General features: G+C 45.7%; 1 protein-coding gene across 10 annotated transcripts in view; it reads left to right on the top strand.

Annotated features, from left to right (window-relative positions):
* The window catches only part of KIF1B (kinesin family member 1B), a 111,924-nt gene that overhangs the window by 55,170 nt on the left and 31,184 nt on the right, over nt 1–25,570 (top strand). For 9 of the 10 annotated variants that reach the window (XM_056865624.1, XM_056865623.1, XM_056865621.1 and 6 more), the window contains 9 exons: nt 335–410; nt 2,455–2,534; nt 3,855–3,961; nt 4,344–4,427; nt 5,764–5,944; nt 7,287–7,359; nt 21,618–21,714; nt 23,835–23,983; nt 25,019–25,197. In XM_056865624.1, the coding sequence (XP_056721602.1) occupies nt 335–410; nt 2,455–2,534; nt 3,855–3,961; nt 4,344–4,427; nt 5,764–5,944; nt 7,287–7,359; nt 21,618–21,714; nt 23,835–23,983; nt 25,019–25,197 (1,026 nt within the window). Of the gene's footprint in view, nt 1–334; nt 411–2,454; nt 2,535–3,854; nt 3,962–4,343; nt 4,428–5,763; nt 5,945–7,286; nt 7,360–11,558; nt 13,110–21,617; nt 21,715–23,834; nt 23,984–25,018; nt 25,198–25,570 lie in introns of those variants that run through there. The other variant, XM_056865625.1, reaches the window with a different exon arrangement.

Below are 25,570 nucleotides of genomic sequence, written 5' to 3'. Positions count from 1 at the left end.
CCCCAGGTTCCTATACTATAGGGTGAAGCCTTCATTGATCGGACATCTTAGTGCTTTGTGTCATTATCCTGGGTTGAAGGAAGAGTTTGAGAAATTACATCAGGAGTGTCCTTAACTGCGAAGGTCAGAATGATTTATTAGGTGAGAACCTGTATGCCAATAAAGGTCTTGAATTGAATTGAAAACCACGAATGGGTAGCTTTTAATGTCTTGTTGCACTTCATTTTGTGATTATCCACTCCAGGATACGTATTGGACACCCTCCCCCCAGCATTCTGTTGTTGAATGATAAGTTGGCTTCTGTGACTTCCTGTCTTCTTTCCTTTCTCTGCAGAGAGGCTTTGCTGGCTGAGATGGGAGTTGCCATTCGAGAAGACGGAGGAACCCTTGGGGTTTTCTCACCTAAAAAGGTATGTGTGGAGTAGGTCTATCAACCTTATAAGATGCCATTGTGCCATGTTTTATCATTTTTAATGTTTTTAATCCTTACAGAGCACCTTCAAATAAAATATATTTCTCTATTATTATATTATTATTTTATCTTTTCCACCCAGCCTTGGGTATCCAGCTTTTGTGAAAGTGACTGGCCATGCCACGCTGTACTGAAAGTCCTTAGCTTTCAGTGCAGCCGTCCTTTTACAATTCGGTGACCTGGTGGCAGTTAAAAGTTCAGGCGTGCACGAAGATTTTGAATGTAGCGTGTGAGGGCTTTCCTGGAAGCACTTGACAGACATTTTGTAGCACATGTGATTGAAATAAACCGTTTTTCTCTCCATTGTCGGGTTAATTTAGCCTCTAAAGCGGTTGCCTCTAAAGCTTGTCTCCATCAGGGCTGGCTCCAGAGGGGTGACGTGTCAGACGTAGGGCTGAAAGGCTGGCAAAATGTGAACTCACAGCACCACCCCAGGCACTGTGCCCAGAGCATCCAAGAAGGCCGGAGGTGGTGCGAGAGAATTCTTGGTTTGCGTATTCTGCCTTTTTCCATAGAGAGGGGCCCCACCAAAGATCCCTTGGGCCCAAGAGCCTTTTAAATTCTGGATTTTAGTCTAGTCAGACTGTTAAGGCAATTCCCCCCCCCCTTCAGCTTTTTTTTTTCCTCCTGTTTCTCTGCATGCTCTGGACACTTTGTAGATCTTTCCTCAGAGGCCGTCTACTCTGTTTGATGACTCTTTTGATGCCTTTTCTCCTGACCAGGTTTGGGTGTAGAATCTGTTTTGCGGAAATAGCTGCTTTATGCCTGTGGAATAGAAGATAGGAAATTGGTGCATTTCCTCCTTTGCCTGTCCTGTCCTTATCCCCCTTTATCACCCTTTCCCCCTATATTTATCCCTCTGCTCCTCTTGTATTTCTCATAATATTTTTCTTTTGGTGTGTGCGGTAGCTGGCAGTTGTAGCTATAAAACACCAAACTCCTAGTTAGCAAGCTAGAATGAGAAACTTGGGTTCTGAGGGCTCGTCACTTTGTCCTGATGCTGTGTTTTTCTTTGATCTATACTTGCTCTCCATCCTTTGGCTAGATTTTCACTCCAAGGCCATGTGACTTGTTTGCTGATTCCAATGGGGTATTTTCACCCAAGAAGGTTGGTTTAGCAGTAGTTGTAGCTCTAGGCTCTATTAAGAGTTTTAGCTTAAGAGATGGTTGTCTATATGTAGCAAAAATAGAAGAAGAAGAAAGAAAACATTGGAAATCTAGGTTTTCTTTCAGCCCTTCTGAGGTGTGGGTTAGGAAACAGTAAAAGCTGCCTAATTCGGCTGACCTGCTTTGTTTCCAGCAGTGGGAAGATGGGTAGGGGACTGATGGCCCAAGAAATATCCCTCAGGGGGTAGGGTTCCCATTTGCCCGCTTGTGGCGGGAGACCTCCAGACAGTTGCACCCCTTCCCCTCCTATGCTCAGCTGATTGGTGGGTAGAAACTCAGGCTGGGGGGGGGGGGATGCAGTCATCCTGGGGAGAAAAAATTTAAAAGAGAAATAAGGCCTTGTCTACTTACCGGAAGTTCTGACAGTAGAGTTTCTGCTGATTCCTACAGCTAGCCGGAAGTGACAAGGGTAATTTTACCATGGAGTTTCTGGCAATAGCTAGAACTACCCTGGTCTCTGCCCCCCAAACCCTCTGACCGGTTGCCAGGAACTTCCTGGCAACCCTACTCAGGCCTGGTTGATCCTGGTGGCTGGCAGTTGCCATCCCCTATTAGGCAAGCAATTCTGTTTTGTTCTTAGTCTTTCAGCTAAGATATCAACCCTCTGAGTAGATCGTATGTTTTAATGTTTCCCACCTTTAATGTTTCCCACCTTTCCTTCAGCATGATCCCTTCTGTGCTGAAATATTGTAGAAGTTATTGGTTTTCTGGAAGAGCCACGTTGTGGTTGCCTTTGAACCTTGAAGCGATTGGGTCCCCTTGCAAAAGGCAGTGCCAGAAGAAGAGAGGCTATGATTTTCCTGTTCTCGTTTCAGACCCCGCATCTTGTCAACCTCAACGAAGACCCCCTCATGTCAGAGTGTCTGCTTTACTACATAAAAGATGGCATTACCAGGTAAGGGTGGAGGCAGGTTGTGGCAGATAAATGCCTTCCACTTTGAAGCAACATCTCTCCTTTATCAAAACAAATCCAGTTGTATGATGCTCTTGGCTGCCAGGCAGAGCGCATGGTTAATTATGCTTGTCCTTGTTTGTATGCAGGGGATTAACTTTAATTGCCAGATTGGAATTGCAGGAGCTTTTCCCAAGTGCGTATTAACCAGGGGAGTTCAGAAAGAGGAGAGCAGAGTGAGTGTAGAAGCGGGAAACAACAAACAGTGACATTGTACGGAATATATGTTCTTGGCTGGTACACCATGTTCAGATCTGGGCCTCTCAGAAGTGAGTGGTGGAGATAGCCAAAAAGAGTCTCTAAATTGGGGAATTAGAATCCAGAGGAGGCTGCACATGGAACACCTGAAGCTAACCATGTCAGACCTTTGGGCCCTCTGTTCCAGTGTGGTCTGCTGTGACCTCCTGGTGGTCTCCTGGTTCTTGGGCAAAAGGCTTTCTGTGTCCTGCCACCTGAAGTCCTCTAAGTAGAAATGTTGACGATTGGCCCTGGAGCCTTCTGCAAGCAAAGTTTGTGCTCATCCCCTGAACCATGGTCCACACTTCTGAATTCATAATACAACATGAAAAGCCAAAGAATTTTCTGTAGGACACTTACCCTGTGTGAATGCTTTGTGACTTTGGGCCAGGTCGCCCTTTCTGAAGTTGGGAAACAACACCCTAGCTAATTTAAGCCCTAAACTTCTGACGTTCCGCCGTACAGAGGGGCTGGGTTTGGAAGGGACATTTGCTGCTCACCCACCCCATATCCTCAGTCCCATGGGCTGTTCTCCCGTTAGGTTGTAGCCTGAATGGCAGCTTTTTGTGTGCCTTCATTAAAGGCTTGTGCCATAATCCTGTGACAGTGTGACCAAGGTCCCTCCCCTTTCTTTGTGTGTAGGGTACCTTCCCTTTTTAGGGTGAATGATTCCCCCAGATGTGCACAAACCACCTTCTTCTTTGCCCGTGACATCCCTGTACTGCTGGTTGATTGGCAGATGTAGTGGCAGAGGGCTTATACCTGTTGAGATCTATTTTGGGAACAGCTGAGCCGACTGCTCGAGTCAGCTCCCTTGGCAAGAGAATGGCTTTTGAGATTGAAGGATTATTTGTGAAACTGGACTAAATAAATAAATTCCGCCTCTTGCATTTTTTTAAAACTTGATTTGAAATGTTTTGACAACCTGTAAATTGTTTCATCCCTTGGTGTTGACATGTTTATTGCACTGTGTGGGTGTATAATATATACTTTAATAAGAGTATTAAATATCCTTGTTGGACACAGAGTTGGCCAGGCCGATGCTGAACGGCGTCAAGACATAGTTCTAAGCGGGGCTCACATCAAAGAGGAACATTGCATCTTCCGGAGTGAGAAGAACCACAATGGCAACGGTAAGGTGGCAGGCAGCTCATTGGTTGAATCCCTCTGTGTTTTCCTGTGGGGTCATCAATACCATTTGCTTCCTGTTCATATGTAAGCACAGTACACTTTGCATTTTGTAATTGCAAAACTCTGTCCTCCTCTGTGTTCTGCGGCTTTGCTTTCTAACACAGGATTTGAGGTGGTTATTTTGTACATCTTTGGCAATATATTCAGTGGGGAGGGGGGCGCAGCTTGCCTTGTTCTTGCCTCTCTCACAACATTGCTGTTTCGTCTCAAGATAGTTGTGAGAAAGTTTTAGGTAGTTGTGAGAAGGTTGTGGGTTGAGGTTTTCCGGCGCTGCAGCTTGGTGGGACAAACAGTGGCCTGACTATCCTTGTGCTCTTTCTCTAGTGATCGTCACTCTGGAACCTTGTGAGCGCTCCGAAACCTACGTCAATGGCAAGAGGGTCATCCAGCCTGTCCAGCTGCGTTCAGGTAAGAGACGTTGCAATCTGGTCTTTCATGCTAGGAACAGTGCCCTAAGATCTAGGCACATGACTGGCTTTAGAAGAAGAAAAAGAAGAGTTGGTTTTTATATGCCAACTTTCTCCACCACTTAAGGAAGACTCAAAGTGGCTTACAAACTGGCTTACAATCACCTTCCCTCCCCCTCCCCACAACAGACACCCTGGGAGGTAGGTGGGGCTGAGAGAGCTCTTAGAGAGCTGTGACTAGCCCAAGGTCACCCAGCTGGCTTCATGTGTAGGAGTGGGGAAACAAATCCAGTTCACCAGATTAGCCTTCGCCACTCATGTGGAGGAATGGGGGAATCAACCCCGCTTCTCCTGATCAGAGTCCATCGCTCCAAACCATCACTCTTAACCGCTACACCACACTGGCTCTCTTTTTGTTTTAAAACAAGCCAACCTCCAAACATTGCTCGTAAAGTTGAGGCTGTGTGTTAGAATAAAAAGTCTGTCTGGAGCTTGATCTCTTGGATTGCAGTGGCAGGGACAAACTAGAGAGAATGTGGCCCATGGTGTGGCTGACGTGGTAGGCAACTGTGTCGGTTGGACAACCATCAGCCGAAGAGTAGACGTGTTTGGATTTGGGTGGCAGGAGGTCCAGGTGCTTGCTGAGCTACTAGGTGACTTTGGGCAGACAGTTGATTTTCGGCATAAGATGCCTCCCAGGCTGGTTATTAGGAGAGGGCAGTTCATTTCCGACGCTAAAAAGAGCCGGGAGAACAGATAACCAAGTGGGATTGATTCAGGTTGGTAGCCAACTTAGTCTGCGGTAGCAGAATAAAATTCGAACCCAGTAGCACCTTAGAGAGCAATCAGAATTTCTAGGGTATAAGTGTTTGTGAGTCAAAGCTCACTTCCTCAGGTGATGTGGAGCTTTGACTCATAAAAACTTATATCCAGGAATTTTTTTTTGGTTTTTAAGGTGCTGCTGGATTCGAATCAAGTGAGATTGAGGTAGCAGTATTTGAACCCTCATCGTTCAGAGAGGCAGTCAGGTATCCAGTCTACATGTCTGCTGTGACCATCTCTCTCTCCCCCTCCCTCCCTCCCTCCCTCCCTCCCTCCCTCCCTCCCTCCCTCCCTCCCTCCCTCCCTCCCTGTCTTTTAATGGCTCTTGCCCATAAATGTCTGTGTCCCTTTATCAGTGTTCGCATTTCATCCTTTGCTGACTTTTATCCTGCTTGGAAATCCACATCGTGAACTGCTTAGAGATAAAATGACTGCGCAAATCAGAGCAACTCTGACAGAGCTGTTACTCCTTTAACAACCCTTTGGTAGTAATCCTTTTTTTATTGCTCATCCAGGAAATCGCATCATCATGGGTAAAAACCACGTTTTCCGTTTCAACCATCCTGAGCAAGCTCGAGCCGAAAGGGAGAAGACTCCATCGGCAGAGACACCCTCGGAGCCAGTGGATTGGACGTTTGCTCAGCGAGAACTGCTGGAGAAACAGGGAATTGATATGAAGCAGGAAATGGAGAAAAGGTAATTAACTGTTTGTATCTTTGAACAAAGGGTCTTACAATTTTTTCCAGTTGAACTGCTAAATGGTATTGCTTCTTTAAACTGGTGCGCATTGAAAATGTGTAAATATTTTATTCAGGTAAGAATGCAGGGTAATATTTGCCTGCCTTTGTACGAGGCTCCTTACAGAAGACTACTTGGCATTGTAGTTAACCATTCTAGAGGGAAAAGAGCAAGAGTCCAGTAGCACCTTAAAGACTAACAAAAATATTTTCTGGCAGGGTATGAGCTTTCGTGAGCCACAGCTCACTTCTTCAGATGCTGTGGCTCACGAAAGCTCATACCCTGCCAGAAAATATTTTTGTTAAGTCTTTAAGGTGCTACTGGACTCTTGCTCTTTTCTACTACTGCAGACAGACTAACATGGCTACCCACTGAGAACACTCTAGAAGAGTTTGCAGAGCTAGTTCCCCATCTGTTCATGATAGCGTTGTTTATGTTAGAAAGGGCGATGTGTTTCCATAAGTGGTGCATGTGCAAACTTGGTCTTGATGTATTGACTTGCTACAGGATGTGTGCTTCAGAACTTTTTGTGTGCACCTGGATGTCACTGATATGATCAATGATATGGACAAAATACGTTTCTGGAAACTTCTAGGTAGCTGAGTAGATACCCTAGTGAGTTCTTGAGCTTCCTTGAACCACGAAGAAAGGCAGGAGGGGGCATAAATGTTCTAATAAATAAATAATAAACGTTCCCATGTTTTCCTTGAGAAGGATATCTGCTCCCCAAAACCCAAAACACTTCAGTGTTACTCCTCTGAAGATGCCTGCCACAGCTGCTGGCGAAACGTCAGGAAAGAAAATTCCAAGACCACGGTCACACAGCCCGGATAACCTACAAGAACCAAACTCTTCTGTTTGGGAACATGGTGATGTTGACCAGGCAGGGTTTCTCACATTTCCATCAAAAGGGAATTTATTCCAGTTCTGCCACTACTTTTCTGCTTTTGCATTTCCAAGACAAAATAATGTCCCTGCCGCAGTTTTAATACTTGTGTCTTTTTTGGAAGATGAGAATGGGCTGCAAAACTTGCAGGGATCGCAGAGCAGCCTAGCGGGAGACGCATGCTAGATTCACATCGGGTTGTTTTCTGATACTGAATGTAGGAAAACAGAATGTCAGGTAGCAGCTCCTGCCCAGCAAAGCTGCTGTGATTGAGTGTGTTGGGGAGACCTAAACATGGAGTCACCCCAGAACTTCCTAAGTTGCAGGATTGTCCTTTTGGATGCATCCTTAGCCAGTTCAGCTGCAGTGTGTCAGTGGTTGTCTGTGCAACTGACTTCTTCCTTCCTTTCTCAGACTTCAAGAGATGGAAATTCTGTACAAGAAGGAGAAAGAAGAAGCTGATCTCTTACTGGAGCAACAGAGGCTGGTAGGTGTCCATATTCAGAAGTGATCTTTAAAAAAAAAAATCCTCTTGACCCTTGAGGACAGCATATATACTCAGATTGCTTGGAAACAAAATTGCCTGTAGTGTGCTGTTTTGACTTTGAATTGGTGTGTCCGAGCATGACTACTTGTATGTTATTAAAGAAGGCGTAGAAATCTCCCCCTCAATTAGATGCTGAACCTAAGTAACTTAAAGTACACAACCAGTGTCCTGTTAATGGGTCAAAAGGGAAGCCTCTGGTTCCCCCCCCCCCCAAAAAAAATCTTTGTAGTTTGCTTTTTGGTGCTTTTACTGGTGGCTGTTGGTGTGGAGGTTTGCCTTAGATCAGTGCCAGGTACTAATTCTGTGCTGTTAAGTGACTTCTAGATTTGTTTGTATGCAAGGATTTTTTTTTGAAAACATGAAATCTGTAAATATTGTGGCAACTGTGCATGTTTTAACCTCTCCTCCCTTGCCCTGCATGTGGTCTGAATCCTTAGCAAGAGTCTTACTGGTGCACATTCTGATGAGGGGTTATGCAAAGGGCAAGAATTTGGTGCTGGAAAGCAAACAGTAGGTAAAAGATGATAAAATGTCTAGGCAGAAGCAGATCTCTGTGAGGAGGTACGGACGGTTGCTAGGAGAGAAGCAAATTCCTCCTTTAGCTTTCCAGCCTGGTCTTGCTGTGTAAGTGTCTCTGTTCAGTGCATAGTGAATCTCTCAGGGGACCACGCTCTGCCTTTCGTTTGTGTAAGAAACCAAGGTTACTGGATATGCTCCCTGAGAAAGGGTCTGGGTTCTGCATGCCTCACGGCAAGCAGTAAATACCACCCTTGGGCCCAGTTGAGGTTTGGCAAGTCCCATGGATACGACAAGTGCTTGCTGAGTTGAAAATCCTAAAGGGGAGAGAGACGGTCACATGAACACACGAAGCTGCCTTCTACTGAATCAGACCCTTGGTCCATCAAAGTCAGTATTGTCTACTCGGACCGACAGCAGCTCTCCAGGGTCTCAGGCAGAGGTCTTTCACATCACCAACCTGCCTAGTCCCCTTAACTGGAGATGCCGGGGATTGAACCTGGGACCTTCTGCATGCCAAGCGGATGCTCTACCATCGAGCCAGAGCCCCTCCCCATAAGAGCGAGTGCTGTGGGAGGCAGATGAAACAGAGGCAGTGGAATAATTGATGGTCGCTAATTGTTTAGAATTTGGATGATGTGGGAAACCAGGGAAATGAGGAAAGTCGACTGGGAACTAATTAAGGCCTGGGATGTCTTGCAAAGTGGCGGGGCAGAGTTCAGCACTTTCTGAGCCCAGGGGCATGTCAAATGTATAAGACTTACCCTCGTAAGCCTTTAAGGCTGAGGTGTCAAACTCAATTTGTTACAAGGGCCAGATATGACATAAATGCCACTTGGCCGGGCCATGCCTTGCCAGCCCAGTTCGAGAATGGGGGTGTGTGGCTGCTTCGGCTGGCTCGCGGGCCGGATAAGAGGCCTCGAGGGGGCGGATCCAGCCCGCAGGCCTTATGCTTGACACCCCTGCTTTAAGGTCCACAGTGTGGCCTGCTGAGCCTCCTTCTGTACTCCCCACAAAGTGGTCTTCAGTGCTTGGAGCACAGTTGGCTTTGTAGGGCAAAGGAGCCCAGTGCACCAGGTTCTGCCGCTGTGTAGCACATTGGTCTTGTCCTCCTCACCCCCCCCCCCAATTAGACAGATGTCAGTAGTTGTAGAGGGAGAGGAAAACGGGCCTTTCTCTATTACTAAGAGCAGCCAACTTGTCCAAAATTGCAACTTTGCCCAAACACCCCCCCTCCCAATGTATGACCAAGGAAGGAAAAATTGATAGCTTGGTGTGCAGCTTTAGTGGAACTGGAGGGTTTTTTTTTTTTGGTGAAAAGCCATGGGCACAGCCTTAGGTGTCTTCTGAGTAAGGGTTTTGGCCCTTGAACCCATTTAATTGGATGTCTTTTTAAAATGACGCTTTTCTTATCAAGGCCTCTCTCTGCAGATCCAAGTCCTGCCAGAGCTGGTTGTTGGTGATTTGAGACAAGTCCTTGAGTAGATTTTCCTCGTGTGACTCCTTAAAGCACACCACAGATTTTGTCTCTCTTTCCCCTCGAGTTTTTTCTTCAGCCACCCCCAAACCTGGAACAAATCCCCTCAGCATAGCCACTTGACTGGCAAGGTGATGTGAGAGATTCCTACTGATTATTTCTCAAACCATGATCTCTCTCTGTAGTAAAAACATCCAGATCCCTGGTGTATCATGGCAGTAATAGTTGACATTTCAAGCCGGCCTTTGGAAGATATGTGGTGAGGAAACACATGCCACTCTGTATAAGAACTGAAAAGCTGTTGGACTCTCCCAAGTATAGAATTTCAGATGTCCCCCAAGGCAAATTTTACTGCAGTGTTTTCCCTCTGAGGAAGAATAAGGTCTACTTGACAAATGTTAGATTGAATATTTAAAAATCCATGTGAACTTGGCAGGATTGGGCAGTCATCTAGTCTCTTACTTCCTACAGACTCCAGGGACTTTTGGATGTAATATGTGCGTGTGTATTTCAGGATATTCCTCAGTGAAGGGATAATAATATGTTAAATCTGGTCTTCAAATTGGTATTGAAGAGTAAAGTCCTTGCTGTTGAGCTAGTTTCTTAGGAGGATTACTAGAGCTAATCATGGTGGAAAGGGTGTGAGAAAGCTTCATCATTTAACTTTGGAGTTCAATGAATTGTCTAATAACAGCAAATACTTATTAAAAATGGTCGCATAAGAGCAATAGTTGGTAACAGGCCTGGTAATGGGAACACACTGCTTTCATTCTTTTTTCTGGACACAACCTGGAATGTAGCGTGCAAAGGGTTCTATTTGGGCACTGTCCATTTCCACTCTAGCGCAAGGGACTCTGTTTCATTAAAACCCCAGCCTTTGCTTACCTTGGGCAATTCTAAGCAATTCTCTAAACTGTAGTAGAGACTGTACCTTGAATAGATAGGTCAAGTTCTTACTTACCTGAAAGACATGGCAACTTTGAATTACTCAAGAATCTCCCAGGAAGCATGGCTGGAACATATGGATAGGTGATACTGAATCCTAGGAAAACTAATGACACATTACATGAGACAGAGAGAACCCCAAATTGCTAACTCTAGTAAATTGCCATTATTGTTGGAACTCTTGGAAAACTTTGCTGTGTTATTTGTTGGAAAGCATTTCTAAATCTAGGTGTGCATCAAAGACTGGTCTTGAAAGGAATGATTTCTTAGGAATGCTGTCCTTTAAAATACAACTAATTTATAGTGGATGAACCTGAACACATTGCGCAGTTTAGTAAATGTGAAAGGGGCCTGTTATGGTATAGTAGGCCAAAGGATACAAGAAGACAATTGAAGGCCTTTGTGTGGTTCTCTTTTTCAAATGACTTGTGCATCTTTAAGACACTGACTTATCTGGGATAATTGAAGCTCGTCGAGGATATTAAAACAACATACCAATGGGAAATACAAAAACTCTCTTGCTTGTAGCAGTTCCTCTTCGGACCTGGACAGTTCTCACCCACTGTGTAGCGGCACTCACACTTCTTCTAACACCATCCCTAGTGGCTGCTTCTGAATCTTCTTTTCTGCTCTTTATCCTCCTAACACCTCTCTGGCTGTTTTTCTAGTAGAGTGGATTCTAAATCTGAGCATTCCTGCACTACGTGTACAGCATTTACTAACCAGTGTTAACTCTGGCTGTTCATCTGACCATTCAACAATGACTGTTGGGTTCACTCAATACGGAGGAAAGACTTTACTGGAGAAACTCAGCAGTAATAACCAAGGCAAAAGTGTGCTTGGGGTTTTGCACGTCTGTAGCATGTACCAAGTGTGGTTTCCACCTTCTGACAAGGTATTTGGTTAAGTTCTTCTAACACTTTCACATGGATTGGATAGTGGAAAGTCTTGGAATATTCTAGGCTGACTAGATTGAGATATTCCATGAAATGTAGTTGTGACTGGATTTAAAGAAAACTACTGAAGATCCCCATAGAGATTGCAGTGTCCTAAGAATGGAATCTTAAATTAGCCTTTGCATTGTTTGTTCTGTTCTTAAGTTTTTCTTAGTTTGTAATTTTTTTATTCAGTGTTTTCCCTTCTTTCCCCAATTTTAATTTTGATTATTTTGGGGCCACTTCTTGATTTTTGTTTTCCAAAGGACGCGGACTCTGATAGTGGGGATGATTCGGACAAGCGGTCTTGTGAGGAGAGCTGGAGGCTGATCACTTCCCTGAGAGAGAAGCTCCCCCCCAGCAAGTTACAAACCATTGTTAAAAAATGTGGCCTCCCTAGCAGTGGGAAGAAGCGAGAACCTATTAAAATGTATCAGATACCTCAACGGCGGCGCCTTAGCAAAGACTCCAAATGGGTTACCATCTCAGACTTGAAGATCCAAGCTGTGAAGGAGATCTGCTATGAGGTGGCCCTCAATGACTTTCGGCATACCCGGCAGGAGATTGAGGCCTTGGCCATTGTCAAAATGAAAGAGCTTTGTACTTTATATGGGAAGAAAGACCCCAATGAGCGTGATTCGTGGCGAGCTGTTGCCCGAGATGTCTGGGACACAGTGGGAGTCGGCGATGAGAAGATTGAAGATGTCCTACTGAATGGTAAAGGCATTACTGATATGGATGACCTCAAGGTGCATATCGACAAACTTGAAGATATTTTGCAAGAAGTGAAAAAACAAAACAACATGAAGGATGAGGAAATAAAAGTCCTCAGGAATAAAATGCTTAAAATGGAGAAGGTATTGCCATTGATAGGCTCCCAAGAACCAAAGGCCCAGCCAGTGACAGCTACCACTAAAATGAAAGAGCCTGATTCCATCAATAAAGTGAATACTGAAGAAAACACACAGAAAGCTGAAACAGGTGACCTTCCAAAAGAGGACCGTGTTTCCCAGCTGATGGAGGATGACCCTTCCTTCAGGCGTGGGCGTTTGCGCTGGATGAAGCAGGAGCAGCTTCGTTTTAAGAACCTGCAGCAACAGGAAATAACCAAACAGCTTCGCCGACAGAATGTGCCTCACCGGTTCATCCCGCCCGAGAACCGCAAGCCCCGGTTCCCGTTCAAGAGCAACCCAAAACACAGGAATTCGTGGAGTCCGGGCACTCACATAATCATTACAGAAGATGAAATTATTGAGGTGAGAGTTCCAAAGGAGGACCAGAAGGAGGTCAGGGTGGAGAATGGAGACCTGTGTGACAAAGCCCCCCTCCCTATGGACCCAGAGCAACTTTGGTACACGTGTGGTCCTCAGAGGAGTCAAGGTAACGTCCAGATTAAGAGGCAGCCCTTGAACGTCCAGCCGCAACCTAGCAATCCTCAACCAGAACCAGCAGCTCAGCTACGCTGGAGAAGCAATTCTCTGAATGGTCAGCAGAAAGGCTTGCGCCGCGAAATGTCTGACTCATCCGAATCTTTGCAGTCTCACGGCGGGCGCCCGAATCAAGATCTGCAAACTTTTCAGCAGAAGCGCCACATTCACCAGCACCGCCAGCCTTACTGCAGTTACAGCGGCGGAGGCGCAAATCCTGCCAGTGGCGCAGCCTCCAGCGGTCCTGCAAGACAGGCGGATCAGCCCAACCACTTGAACCAGTTTGTGACACCTCCGCGCATGAGGCGCCAGTTCTCGGCTCCTAACCTCAAGTCTAGCAGAGAAACAACTGTTTGAATCACGGCGGGCTGACGAGGGGAAACGGTGCTGATCTGGGGAGGGGGGTGGCGGTTGTTGCTATCTGCCTTAGATTTCAAACACTCCTTTAGCAACTGGGTGACTTTATGTGCAAAGCACAAAAAATGATACTTCTGCCTATCATTGCCTGTGAAATATGTTGGAAATGTGTAGTTTGTCGACAACCATTGCCATAGGCTGTGGGGAAAGGGTACCTCAAGAGCTTGGGTACCTTTGTTTTATTGTTTTGGGAATATTGTACTTTGTAATGTCAAATGTTCTGGAATAATGTCATCCTTCCGACAATCAACAAGACAAATCTGGTTACTAGGGCTGAATGTTGCCTGTATGTTTTGCAGTACAGATCACGAGTCTGACTGTTGTATTGCAGGTTGTGCTCTGAATTTTTGGGGCGTTTCTGTTTTCCTTCTCCATTTTGTTAAATTTTCCTTTAAGATCAGGTCTCTTGGTTTCTTGGTTAACTTTGCAGACCCTTATTCTGTTCCTTTGTTCTCTACTCCCATAGGAATTAAGAACATATGTGGGGTTTTATTTTTGTAACCGATTCTTCTCTCTGCAGAGTGAGGAGGGTTTACCTTTCCCCTTGCTTGGGTTCATTAAAACTGGTATGGCATTTACTGGGACGACAGAAAGCTTCACACATGAAACTGTCTTTATACTGATCCAGCCCCTTGGTCCATCAGGGTCAGTATTGTCTACTCAGACTGGCAGTTGCTGTCCAAGATCTCAGCTAGAGGTCTTTCATATCAACTACTAGGGTTTAAACTAGAGTTTCCAGGGATTGAACCTGGGACCTTCTGCATGCCAAACAGATGCTCTGTCACTGATCCACTGCCCCATCCCTTCTTTCAATGAAATTATATCTCTGCTGCCTTAACTGTGCCCTGAATGTGGCTAAAGTATATCTTCCCTCCAACTATCATGTTTTTAATGTTGTATATCTAAAGATTAGAGATGGTAGAAGGGGATTCTGCTTGCTTTTGTTATAATAGGGGGAGTCCAGCTTCACTGCAAACTTAAAATAGTTTGAAAATAACTTTTGTGGCTACTCAGAAGGGATTATGGCTACTGTTCTGTGAGAGCACTGAGTAATTTTTTATTGGCCGCGTAGCTCCCCAGTACAACACTCTTCCCAAGGTTCACTGGGGGAATTTACATCCGTTGGGTAGTCATTGGCTCGATGGGCACAAGGCCGTAGCTTCTCTCTTCGTGTGCTGGGATCAAGATGGGGAATTTGTTCTTGTCTAGGCAAACAGTCCGAGCCTTCAGTAGGGCTGAACTTGTGTCAGGCCTGCAGGTGAGATCCGAACAGCAGCAATTTTACAGCTGTTATAATCGCAAGGAATGCTGGTGTCTTAGCTCTGATAGCCCGCTTCACAATTGTGCTTGTCCGCAAGAATCCCAGAATTTAGGGAAGGCTGGAATTGTTTGCAAATCAGTTTTTGTGTTGTCTGAATCAGTCTTTAAGCTGGTTTTTAAAAAAAAGAATATATGTCTGGGGACAAGGATTCCTCTTCTTCCTTTGCAATGGGGTTGTGTAGGAGAACACACAACATGGAGTTTTTAAAGTGTGGCCTTGAAGTAAGCAAAAACCTGTAATGTTTACTCTTATGCTCCTTGAAATTTTTTTTTTTTTTAGTGGTGTACTTTGAATTGTTTTTCCTTTTCAAATACACCTGTGGCTTTTCTCTGCCACTTCTGTGATAGTTTATATGCTGTTCATTTCATTTTTGTTATCAGAACAATTCACTCTGCCGAAATTCTGTGCCAACTCATGCGTTTGGCAAATGGGGACATTTGGAAAAGTGCTTCAGTACAGAGCGCAGCAAAATGGCAGCTTTTCTCCCCTAACTAACTGAGGATAGAGCAAAAATGTACTGCTTGATGCATAGAGGACAACCGGATGAAGGAAGAAGGCCTTTTCCTGAAGATATTTGTGAGGGCATTAAATGCAATCCGTCTTTTTGTTTGTCCTTTAAGAGAAGAACCAATCAGCGTCTCCCCCCCCCCTGCAATTTCTATGATGTCTCCCATTCAGATTCCTGACTGAGAATTTGCAGATCTCGAGGCCAGATTAGATAACACTCGTAGACTAGTGTAACATTCTGCACTGAGATTTTAAAGTGCCCGGCCATCTTGGAAGGCTGAGAAATGGGAGGACTGGTGTGAGGGGAAGGGGGGCTCTCTTAACCCTTTCTCTGCCAGATGTTTCTCCGTTCAAAAGCCTCTCCAATGATTTCCCCCACTGGGCAAGAACCAGCTGGGGAAGCAGAGAAATGGCTAATGGGGGGGGGTTAAGGATTAAGAGCCCAAATCCCCCTGCTTCATTCCCTGCTTTGGGATCTGAAGCAAATAAAATGGGAGGGGGGCTATGTACAGATGCCCTCCTCACATGAAGCTGCCTTAAACTGAATCAGACCCTTGGCCCATCAAAGTCAGTATTGTCTACTCAGACCTGGCAGCAGCTCTCCAGGGTCTCAGGCTGAGGTCTTTCTCATCATCTACTTGCCTAGCCCCTTTAACTGGAGGTGCCGGGGATTGAACCTGGGACCTTCTCCATGCCACGCAGAGGCTCTACCACTGAGCCACAGCCCCTCCCACAAGTTTGGCCCTCACAGAAGCAGAATTTTCTTGCTGCAGGGTGCAAAGACCTTCCAGCCTGCATGAGAACAGCTTTCATTGCACCGATGCAACTTGTCATGTGCTGTGCCTTGAATGCTTCTGATGCTTCCGTGCCTTCCTTAAAGATTTCAAAACAGAGCCCTCATGGGAGAAGCTGCCAAGGGGTGATGCGTACAGTTAAAATTTCCCTTGATCTGTTTTTTTGGAGTCCCTTTTCCCCTCAACTGCGGAATCTGTTCCAAGTTAGAAGGAAGGGTTTTTGTGGTGTTTGAACACCGGCTTGAGCAGATTTTCAGTTCAACCCTGCCTCTCCTTTTCTGTCTGTTTGTTAAATTTTATAGCATAAAATATGCTTTAGATAGCTTGCCTTTGAAGTAACTTTTCAGGTGTGAAACCTGTTCGTAATTACTGTAAAGGAGGAAGCGATTCTTCCAATGAAGTGGTAGGATTCGTATACATCAATTAATTACTTTGTTTTTCAAAAGTGGTTTTGTTATTGGGTTCCTGATTTTTTTTGTTTTTTTGAGTAAGCCACTGCAACTTGTGAAAAGAACTGTGCTTCCATTTTAACAAGTGCTTTCAATAAACTATGAAATACTCTTGTAAGTCTCTCTCATAGTGCCTCAATGGGGGTGGGTGGGAGGGGAAAAAATGCCAGATTTCTTGACATCAGACTTAAAAAAAAAAACCCAGAGAGGAAGCAGTTTTCCTTGAAATGGAAAGATCCTTGTTGTAATGTATTGATGTAAACAGTGCTTTGACCCTACTCTCCTGTTACATTTAGGGTTACCAACTTTGCTTGGGGAATTCCTATAGATTTGGGTGAAGTGCTTGGGGAGAGGAGGGGAGGGAGCTCAGAGGGGATGGGAAACCATGGAATCTCAGAGGGGACGGAAAACCATAGAGTCCACCCTCCAAAACTGCCATTTCTTCCAGGTAAATTGATCTCTGTAGCCTGAGATCAGTTGTAATTTTGCGCGAAGTCCAGATCCTTTAACCATGACATTGGTAACCCTAGTTAAAGTAAAGGTAGTCCCCTGTGCAAGCACCGGGTCATTCCTGACTCATGGGGTGACCTCACATCACAACGTCTACTAGGCAGACTATGTTTACAGGGTGGTTTGCCATTGCCTTCCCCAGTCATCTTCCCCTTATCCCTAGCAAGCTGGGATTTTACTGACCTCGGAAGGATGGAAGGCTGAGTTAACCTTGAGCCGGCTACCTGAAACTGACTCCCATCGGGATCGAACTCAGGTCGTGAGTGGAGCTTTTGACTGCAGTACTGCAGCTTACCACTCTGCACCACAGGGCTGTAACCCTAGTTAGTTCCTCATTATTACCCATTCCCCGCTCTGTGCTCTTATTCCAGTTTAACGCTTCTTCCACTTTGCTAATCCGCACCCAAAGGGATGCTGTGGTGGGGAGGTAACGGACCCATCCTGAGCCCTTAGCATCTCACAGCGATGCTGGTTGAGATGGCTGCCACTGGATGCTTGTTCTTCTGAGAGACAGGAGTCTCTCCTCTCCTTGGGAGATGGCTGCTCGTAGTCCACTACTGCTTGCTGCAAGCCTGGCTGCTTCATTGGAAGCATCTTGGGGAAGGTCCTGACAAGCTTGGCTTTCCCCATGCCACTCTCTCCATACCATGCATAATTTTGACCCTGCAGGTGTCCACGCTAATGCTCCAAGGACCCCTCCGCTGGACGTGTCAGGAGGTGTGTTGCCTCAGGAGTTTTCTATGGAATATGTGTGGCAGTGCTACCATTCCAGTCTGTTCATAAACCTGCCTTCATTTTAAGAGAACCTCTTTGTTAGCACCATGCTAACAAAAGAAAGAGCATAGAGCTGGGATCTTCAAGGGCTGCCCACTTGAGGTGGTGTGCTGTTGGCCAGGTTGCCTGGGTTACCAGGGCGGCGGCAGCAGCGATCTAGTTGGACCCCAAGGTCTTTGACTTGGCCTAACCTTACACTTGTTTCATACAAATGGAGGCTTCCATGACATAGCAGCCAGCGTTCCTCCTGGCTGCAATGAACTGCAAGAGAATTTTGAGTCAGTCTGCATGTTGTGCGGGACAAGGTGGTAGACTGGCAACTATGGGCTGTACCACTTCAGATTGCAGGGGGGATTACTTTTCCAGTGCATCCCTGCATTAAAAATTCACTCTGTGTAATAACATTCATGGGGTAGGCGGGATTTAGCATGTTCCCTGATGTGCTGTATTACTACAAGCAGGAAGGGTTGTTTTTTTTTTTTTTAAATGTAAGGATCCCCCCCCAACACCTATAACCTGAAATGATACAGTATAGAATTTACCACTCTGTAATACATAGATCAGTAAAAAAATGGGCTAGCAACTGTCTGTCAAGTGGAGAAGGGTCAGATCTGTCTGCACCCCAAATTGGCAACCATAGCAACACAAGGCATCACTGCATGTGAACAAATGAATTTGCCTAATACATCCAAAATATTTTGCTTTGGTCTCCTATTCATAAGAATCCCCTTTTCTTGTAAATATCCCTGAGCTTTTGAAAAAGGGAGGGCTAATAACCTTAAGTACATAAATGATTTGGACTTCAGCCATGATTCCTAATTCACTCTCCCACCCTTGGGGTCTATGAACGATATTGAATCTGCTGTGCTTTCCAGAGAAGCTAAGCTGTCCTGCAGATTAACCAGAGACCGTTGCCAGGAGACAAGCTTACGTTACAAGACTATTTCTTTTCATTGATCAAATGTTGCCTGTCTTTTTGTTGGAGTCTGGGAAATCAAACCTTCTCTTTGCCCTGCCTCCCTGCCCCCCCCCCTCACTTTTTGTTAATAGCATCAGGGGCTTTCTGTATAGTAAAAGGGGGAAATTGTCTTCCCATTTATGCATAACCACCTTCAAAAATTATTTTCAAAGTGTAACTATGTTGGTCTGCAATAGATGAGCTGCACACACACATATATGTGGCAGGTACATTGGTAATGCGTTTTTACAGTGGTAACCTTTTTTGTACTCCCCTGTAAAGCTATTTGCCCTGTTATAAGCCTGACTTTGGCCTAGTTCACATACAATGCCAACACTTGGTTTGCTGTGTCATAAGAAAGTTTGTGCTTTCCCGCAGCTCCTTGGCATGCTTCAGTTAAATACCTCTGGTTTCATGCAAACCATAGTTTGCTTTTGTGTGTGAACTGGCAAACAGTGGTTCGCCTTCTAAACCAGCTTCAGACCACAATTAGAAACAGATTTGGAGGGCAAGCGCACACCAGATACAACACTATGGTTTGTGCTGAATAGGAACTAATTAATTGCAGTGTGTGAGGGGTGGGGATCGAGGCTGTGTGTCATGCCAAAACATGTGTTTGGCATTGCGTATGAGCAGACCAGCAGTGTTGCCACACAAACAACCACAACCAAATAACCACCAGAGAGCCCTAAAGTACTTGAGCATTCTGTGACCTTGTATTCTCCTTTCAGGCTCACCTGCAGCAGTTTGTTTCGTATCGAAAAGAGGTGGTTGGGCTGGATTTGCTCTTGCCTTAACTGCTGAAGTCTGCTCTAGGTGTGTGTTTTGTTTGGGTCAAAGGGGTCCTTTCTTGTAGGATCCCTGCACTTTTCTCTGGCACCTGGCTGGTCATTGGTGGCGGCAGTGGTCTGCCAAACATGGTTGTCCTGATGTCAGCTGCTCCTCCCTTACTGTATGCTCTGATGCCCTGCGTACCTGTGCTTACGTTGTCCTAAGCCTGAGCCTTTACCAGCCAGGTGGCAATTCTTCTCGCTTTAGTTAGACATAAGAAGGTTTCCTTTTCTTTCTGACATCTCTCACACACTCTTCCTTCCAGATTCACTGTCAATTCCCAGCTTTTTTACCAAACCCCACAAGCATTCTGATTGCTTGTTAACTGAGTAGATAAATGTTTTCAAGCTTTGTGTTTCATTTAACATGTCTGTGTAATGCTCTTGGCCCTCTTTCTTTCCCTGGTATTCAGCCTGTTCCTTTCACCTCCTCCTTGCCCCCTAACCAAGGAATCCTTTAGGCCTGCAGTCTGTAAAATCACTTCCATCATGTTTTTGAGTGTTTTGTATTCCCAGGAACAGAACTGATATAAGGAACTGCTGGGCTCCTTATGATCAGATCAAGTTTATAGTTTAAGGCCATAGGCCATTACAATCTACAATAATACAACAACAAGTTAAAATATACAAAATCAGAATCATTAAAAGAATACGGAAATTAAGAAATTAAAATATGCCCATTCGGCTTTATCGGGCTGCTTACGAAGTTAGCTGCCATGAAAAGGGATCCGCTCCTTGTAGCTGCTGCCATGCTGTTTTTGGCATCCTGGTCTCACATGGGTGGGGACCAGCAGCATAGGTCCTTCAAAAATATTTATTTAAAACATTTATATCCTGCCTTTTCCTGTGGCTCGGCAGCTTCCTTCTGAGTGGCAGTTTGAGATTATCTGGGCTTCCAAACGTTACTTTGCGGGGGGGTGGGGGGAGCCATGGAGAAGTGGACTTTTGCAGTGAAGTATGGAGGGGCCTCTGAGCTAATCCTTGCAGAAGTTTATTGTCATTATCATTACGAGTACTCTTCTAGCTCAAAAAAGAATCGCTGAGAAAATCATGTATTTCACTTAAAGTCCAAAAACAACTGAAACAAGGCTCCTCCCCTACCACTGTTGGGTGAGCTGGTGCTATTTATTTAGCGTGTTCATCATCTGCCTTGCTTCTATCACGGAATTCAAGGCAGCATTCATGGGGTGCCCGAGAAACCCCCTGTCCAAGCACTGACCATAGAATCATAGAGTTGGAATGGACCACCAGGGTCATCTAATCCAACCGCCTCCCCAATGCAGGAATTTTACAACTACCTCCCCCACACACCCCCAGTGACCCCTACTCCATGCCCAGAAGATGGCCAAGATGCCCTCCCTCTCATGAACTGCCTAAGTTCATAGAATCAGCATTGCTGACAGATGGCCATCTAGTCTCTGCTAAAAACCTCCAGGGAAGGAGCACTTACCACCACCTGACCAGACCTGCTTGGGGTCAGCACAGGGGCTGGATCATGTGCAGCGTGGTGTAATGGTTAAGAGCGGTGGTTTGGAGCGGTGTAGTCTGATCTGGAGAACCGGGTTTGATTCCCCACTCCTACACGTGAAGCCAGATGGGTGACCTTGGGCTAGTCACAGCTCTCTCAGCCTCACCCACCTCACAGGGTGTCTGTTGTGGGGAAGGGAAGGTGATTGTAAGCCAGTTTGAGTCTCCCTTAAGTGGTAGAGAAAGTCGGCATATAAAAACCAACTCTTCTTCTTCTTTCAAGCACCCTGGGCCCTGCTGCAGGTTCCTCCTATACAATTCCTTGACAAGTACATTTAGGGCACCCTAGTTAGGGGGCTGTTGGGGTATTTCTCCCATTTGGAATCTTGGACCAAGATTTCTTCTGGTCTTCTGAGAGGGTAAGGACAAGATAACAGAGCTGTGTATTTAAGACATATCCATAGAATGGATTTTTTGTTCAAAGATCATTGTACAACACAGAGAAGGGGGGAGGGAGTTCAGATGTGTGGGAAAAAACAGCGCCCGGCTTTCACGGTTGTGTAGATGCGAAATTGCAAATGGACGAGCAGCTCTCAAAGATGGGGAGAATTTAGAGTGCTCTCTAGATTTGGTGCGGAGCCAACCAGTCACACACCTCAAGATCTTATTCTTGCCTGCTCTCTTCCCAGATTCTAAAGATGAGGAGGCACTTGGTCTCTTTTCTGGGGAAGCCTTCCACAACTGCTCTCTACCTGTGTCTGTCACACTCTGATCTCCTGAAGTATTTGTGTTTTCCCTCCCACTATGGCTATTTTCTCTCCCACTTTCTTCTGTCTCTTCTTCTACACGGTGTCTCCTCTTTCCCCTTCAGGACTATGAGAGTAAACTCCAGGCCTTACAGAAGCAGGTGGAGACGCGGTCCTTCGCTGCTGAGACCACGGAGGAGGAAGAGGAGGAGGAAGAGGAGGGTGAGTTCTGGTACAATCTAAAATGCCTTGAGCTAGCCTTGAATGATGGTGTGGGGAGGACTTATGCATGGGTGGGAGAAGCTATCTCTGCTACCTTGCCGAAGTGTTACAGCCCTTGGCTGTGATATGAAGACACTGCTGCTATTTATTTTTTATTCTACACTTCAGACCAAAACACGGCTCCTAAGGCAGCTGAGTGGTGGAAAATACCATCAAGTCACAGCTGACTTATGGCAACCCCATAGGGTTTTCAGGATAAGAAACGAACAGAGATATTTATTTCCTTATTTTTCAAATTTATAACCCGCCCTCTCCGGCCAAGGCCAGGCTCAGATAGTTTTGCTATTGCCTTGTTATGCATGCGGACCCTGGACTTGCTTGGTGGTCTGCCATCCAAGCGCTCACTAAGTCATGACCAACATGATAAACACAAGCAATGATATGGCTTATGAGCAGTTTTTTGAGAAGTGGAAACTATTTTATAAATATGTTGAGGTTCAAGGTTAATGGGAACAAAATAAGAAATTAGATATTAATTAATAGTAGTGAAACTTTAACTTTAGATCTGGACAGTTATTTTACTTGTTGAGACACTAAATATGTTTGATAGACATAAAGGGTGATCACTTTTCGACTATTATCATACGTTCAATCCGCTGGAATATTTTTTTCTTTTTCACTTTATAATCTGGGTAATTATTTGACTGCAATATGTTGCTTTTGAATTTTTGCTTTTTCAATTGTATGTTGGATACCTTTGCTTTTTCCCTTTCCCTGGTTTTCCTTCAGTATCCCTTTTATTATAAAATAAATAAAAAAACGGGGGGGGGGAACAAGCACTAATCAAGTACTAATCCTGCTTAGCTTCCAAGATCTGGTGAAATTGGGCTAAACTGGGCCACCAAGGTCTAAGGCAGTTAAATCCAATATTACTAGATGGGGGTATTGTATGTAAATGGAAGTAAGATGCAGCATCCAAACTAAGACAAAGTGCATAAAGGAAGGGGGCAGAGTAGAGGAAGGAGGTCACTTTGGTAGTGCCAGAGCTGGTGGAAATGAGTTTGAATTCTTACCCAGTTGTGGCCCAGCTGAACTTCCCTGCTGCAATGCGTGCACATGTGTGTGGGCGCAACCACTCAGCTTCCCTGAAACCAGAATGGCCAATGCATGCTCATGCACACTTATGAAGATAGTGCTAAGATGTGGTACTGTTTTGTGGCAGCTTCAACAGCAGGAGAATGAATCAACTCTTGAAACTTAACAGCTCCTTCCACCATGGTGTTGTTAAAGAGGAGCCATACTTTAGTGATGAAGCACATGCTTTGCTTGCGTAAGGTCCCAGCTTTTGAAGGATCTTGGGTAGCCTGCCTGGTAAAGACCAGTCAGAGGACACAGCATTGACCCTCACACTGGTGGGTCAGAGCCTGTGAATTGCCAGTTTGTCTGCTCACATGTGCAGAGTGACGATCATCTCGTGGTGACTGGGTTGGGATGTTTAACAGGTCGGCTTGCCAACAGGCCTGGAGAAAAATGTCCTGTCAGTTTAACAGAGGCTACTAGTTAAAATGGCTACTAGTTAAAATGAATGCTGGTCATGATGCATACCTATTCTCTCCAGGATCAGAGGAGCATTCCTATTATCTTGGGTGCTGTGGAACACGGGCAGGATGGTGCTGCCGCAGTCGTCTTGTTTGGGGGCTTCCTAGAGGCACCTGGTTGGCCACTGTGTGAGCAGACTGCTGGACTTGATGGGCCTTGGTCTGATCCAGCAGGGCTTTTCTTATGTTCTTATGAGGCTTGGTGGGGATGTGATTTACTAGGTGATGTTAGCCATGAAAACCTTCAACTATCCATTTCCATTACTTAAAATGTTTTCCCGACTTAGGATTCTTATAATTTTGCTGCCTTTGATTCTTTTTAGAATTGGTATACATTCCAAACTTGTAAATAGACATGCGATTTGAGAGGGTGGGGCCCATGAGAAATTATCTGGCCAGTGTGTGAACAGACTGCTGGACTCGATGGGCCTTGGTCTGATCCAGCATGGCTTTTCTTATGTTCTTAATTATCCCCCCTCTTTTGCTGCTGATTTCCCCAAGCTGCTTTCTTTCTTTCTGCAGTGCCCTGGACTCAGCATGAGTATGAACTTGCCCAGTGGGCTTTCAGGAAATGGAAGTTCCACCAGTTCACTTCCTTAAGAGATCAGCTTTGGGGCAATGCAGTCTATCTGAAAGAAGGCAACGCAATCAGTGTGGAACTGAAAAAGAAGGTAAGGTGTACGTAGTCGTCTCATGAGAAATACAAAGCCGTTCTGCCATGGCTTGGGTTGATAATTCAGGGAATGTTGGTCATGTGCTGCAAATGTTGCTTGTAGCTGGGCTGAGCTTGTAACAGTCGGTTATGATGCAGAGTCCAAACATTTATTGTGAACATTAATGCCAACTTGCTGGTCGGGTGGGGGAGGGAGGAAGAAGAGGGGAAGGACTTGAGGTATTTTTACCCTGCTTTGCTGCAGAACTTTTAACTTATGGAAAATAGATCTCTGCTGTTTTAACAAAATAAGTTTGCGACACACCAAAGATGGCTGTACCCAGCGTGGTGTAGTGGTTAAGAGCAGTGGTTTGGAGTGGTGGATTTTGATCTGGAGATCCGGGTTTGATTCCCCACTCCTCCACATGAGCGGTGGAGGCTAATCTGGTGAACTGGTTTCCCCGCTCCTACACATGAAGCCAGCTGGGAGACCTTGGGCTAGTCAAGTCACACTCTCTCAGCCCCACCTACCTCACAGGGTGTCTCTTGTGGAGAGGGGAAGGGAAGGTGATTGTAAGCTGCTTTGAGTCTACCTTAAGTGGTAGAGAAAGTCGGCATATAAAAACCAACTCTTCGTCTTCTTCCTCTTCTTCTTCTTTCTCTTCTCTTCCATTTTTTTCTTCTACTCACTGTTGCAAGATGTGGCCTTGGCCACTGACTTAGATAGTACTTGAAAATGCATGGAGGGTAGCACCCATCAAGGGCCCTTAGCCACCTGGAGCTGCCATGTTCAGTACCAGTATACCTCTGAATGTCAGATACTAGGGTTGAATGGAGGAGGCTGTTGCCTTCATGTCATGCTTTGGAAATTCCAGAGGCGTCTGGCTGGCTGTAATTTCAGGAATGAGTCGGCCAGCAGGGAATTTCCTGTGTTCCCACCTCTGATGAAGTCAGGCTTCTGTTTAGGGCTGGCTTGCGAGTTGCCTTCTCGGACACCTGTCACAGGCCTCTTGTTGTCTGACAAAATGTTCTCCTCCGCCTTGCCGCTGTCCAGGTGCAATTCCAGTTTGTCCTGCTGACCGACACGCTCTACTCTCCGCTGCCTCCCGAGCTGCTGCCCCCTGAGATAGAGAAGAGCCGAGATGACCGCCCTTTCCCTCGGACGGTGGTTGCGGTGGAGGTCCAGGATCTTAAGAACGGGGCGACGCATTACTGGTCCCTTGAGAAACTCAAGTACGTGAGAGCCATCTTATTTACTTATTTGTTTAAAACATTTTTATGCCCAATCAGTGTCCCCAAGATGGTGAACACGAAAACATTTGAACATGGTTCCCTTAACTGTGCCTGCCCTAGTGCCCTGCACTGTGCTTTTGAGGGTTCCACCCTTTCTTGGGACGCCGATATCCTTTGCTTCCTCATTGGTGGGACCATCTGAATGGCTTCCCCTGTCTTTGCCTCCTTCCTCCATGGGATTGCCCCCCTGGCCTGCTGAGCCCCTCCCGCGGTCTCTGCACCTTGGCATAGCCTTGTTTTAGGGTTCCCTCCACACTGTTCCGCTCCAGTGAGCCTGGCAGGTCAGCAGTGTTCTGGCCATGGTGTGAGGGCA

Source organism: Euleptes europaea, chromosome 19, assembly GCF_029931775.1.
Source record: "Euleptes europaea isolate rEulEur1 chromosome 19, rEulEur1.hap1, whole genome shotgun sequence".
Lineage (NCBI taxonomy): Eukaryota > Metazoa > Chordata > Lepidosauria > Squamata > Sphaerodactylidae > Euleptes > Euleptes europaea.
The sequence above is the reverse complement of the archived record's forward strand: the minus strand, read 5'-3'. Positions and strand labels throughout refer to the sequence as shown.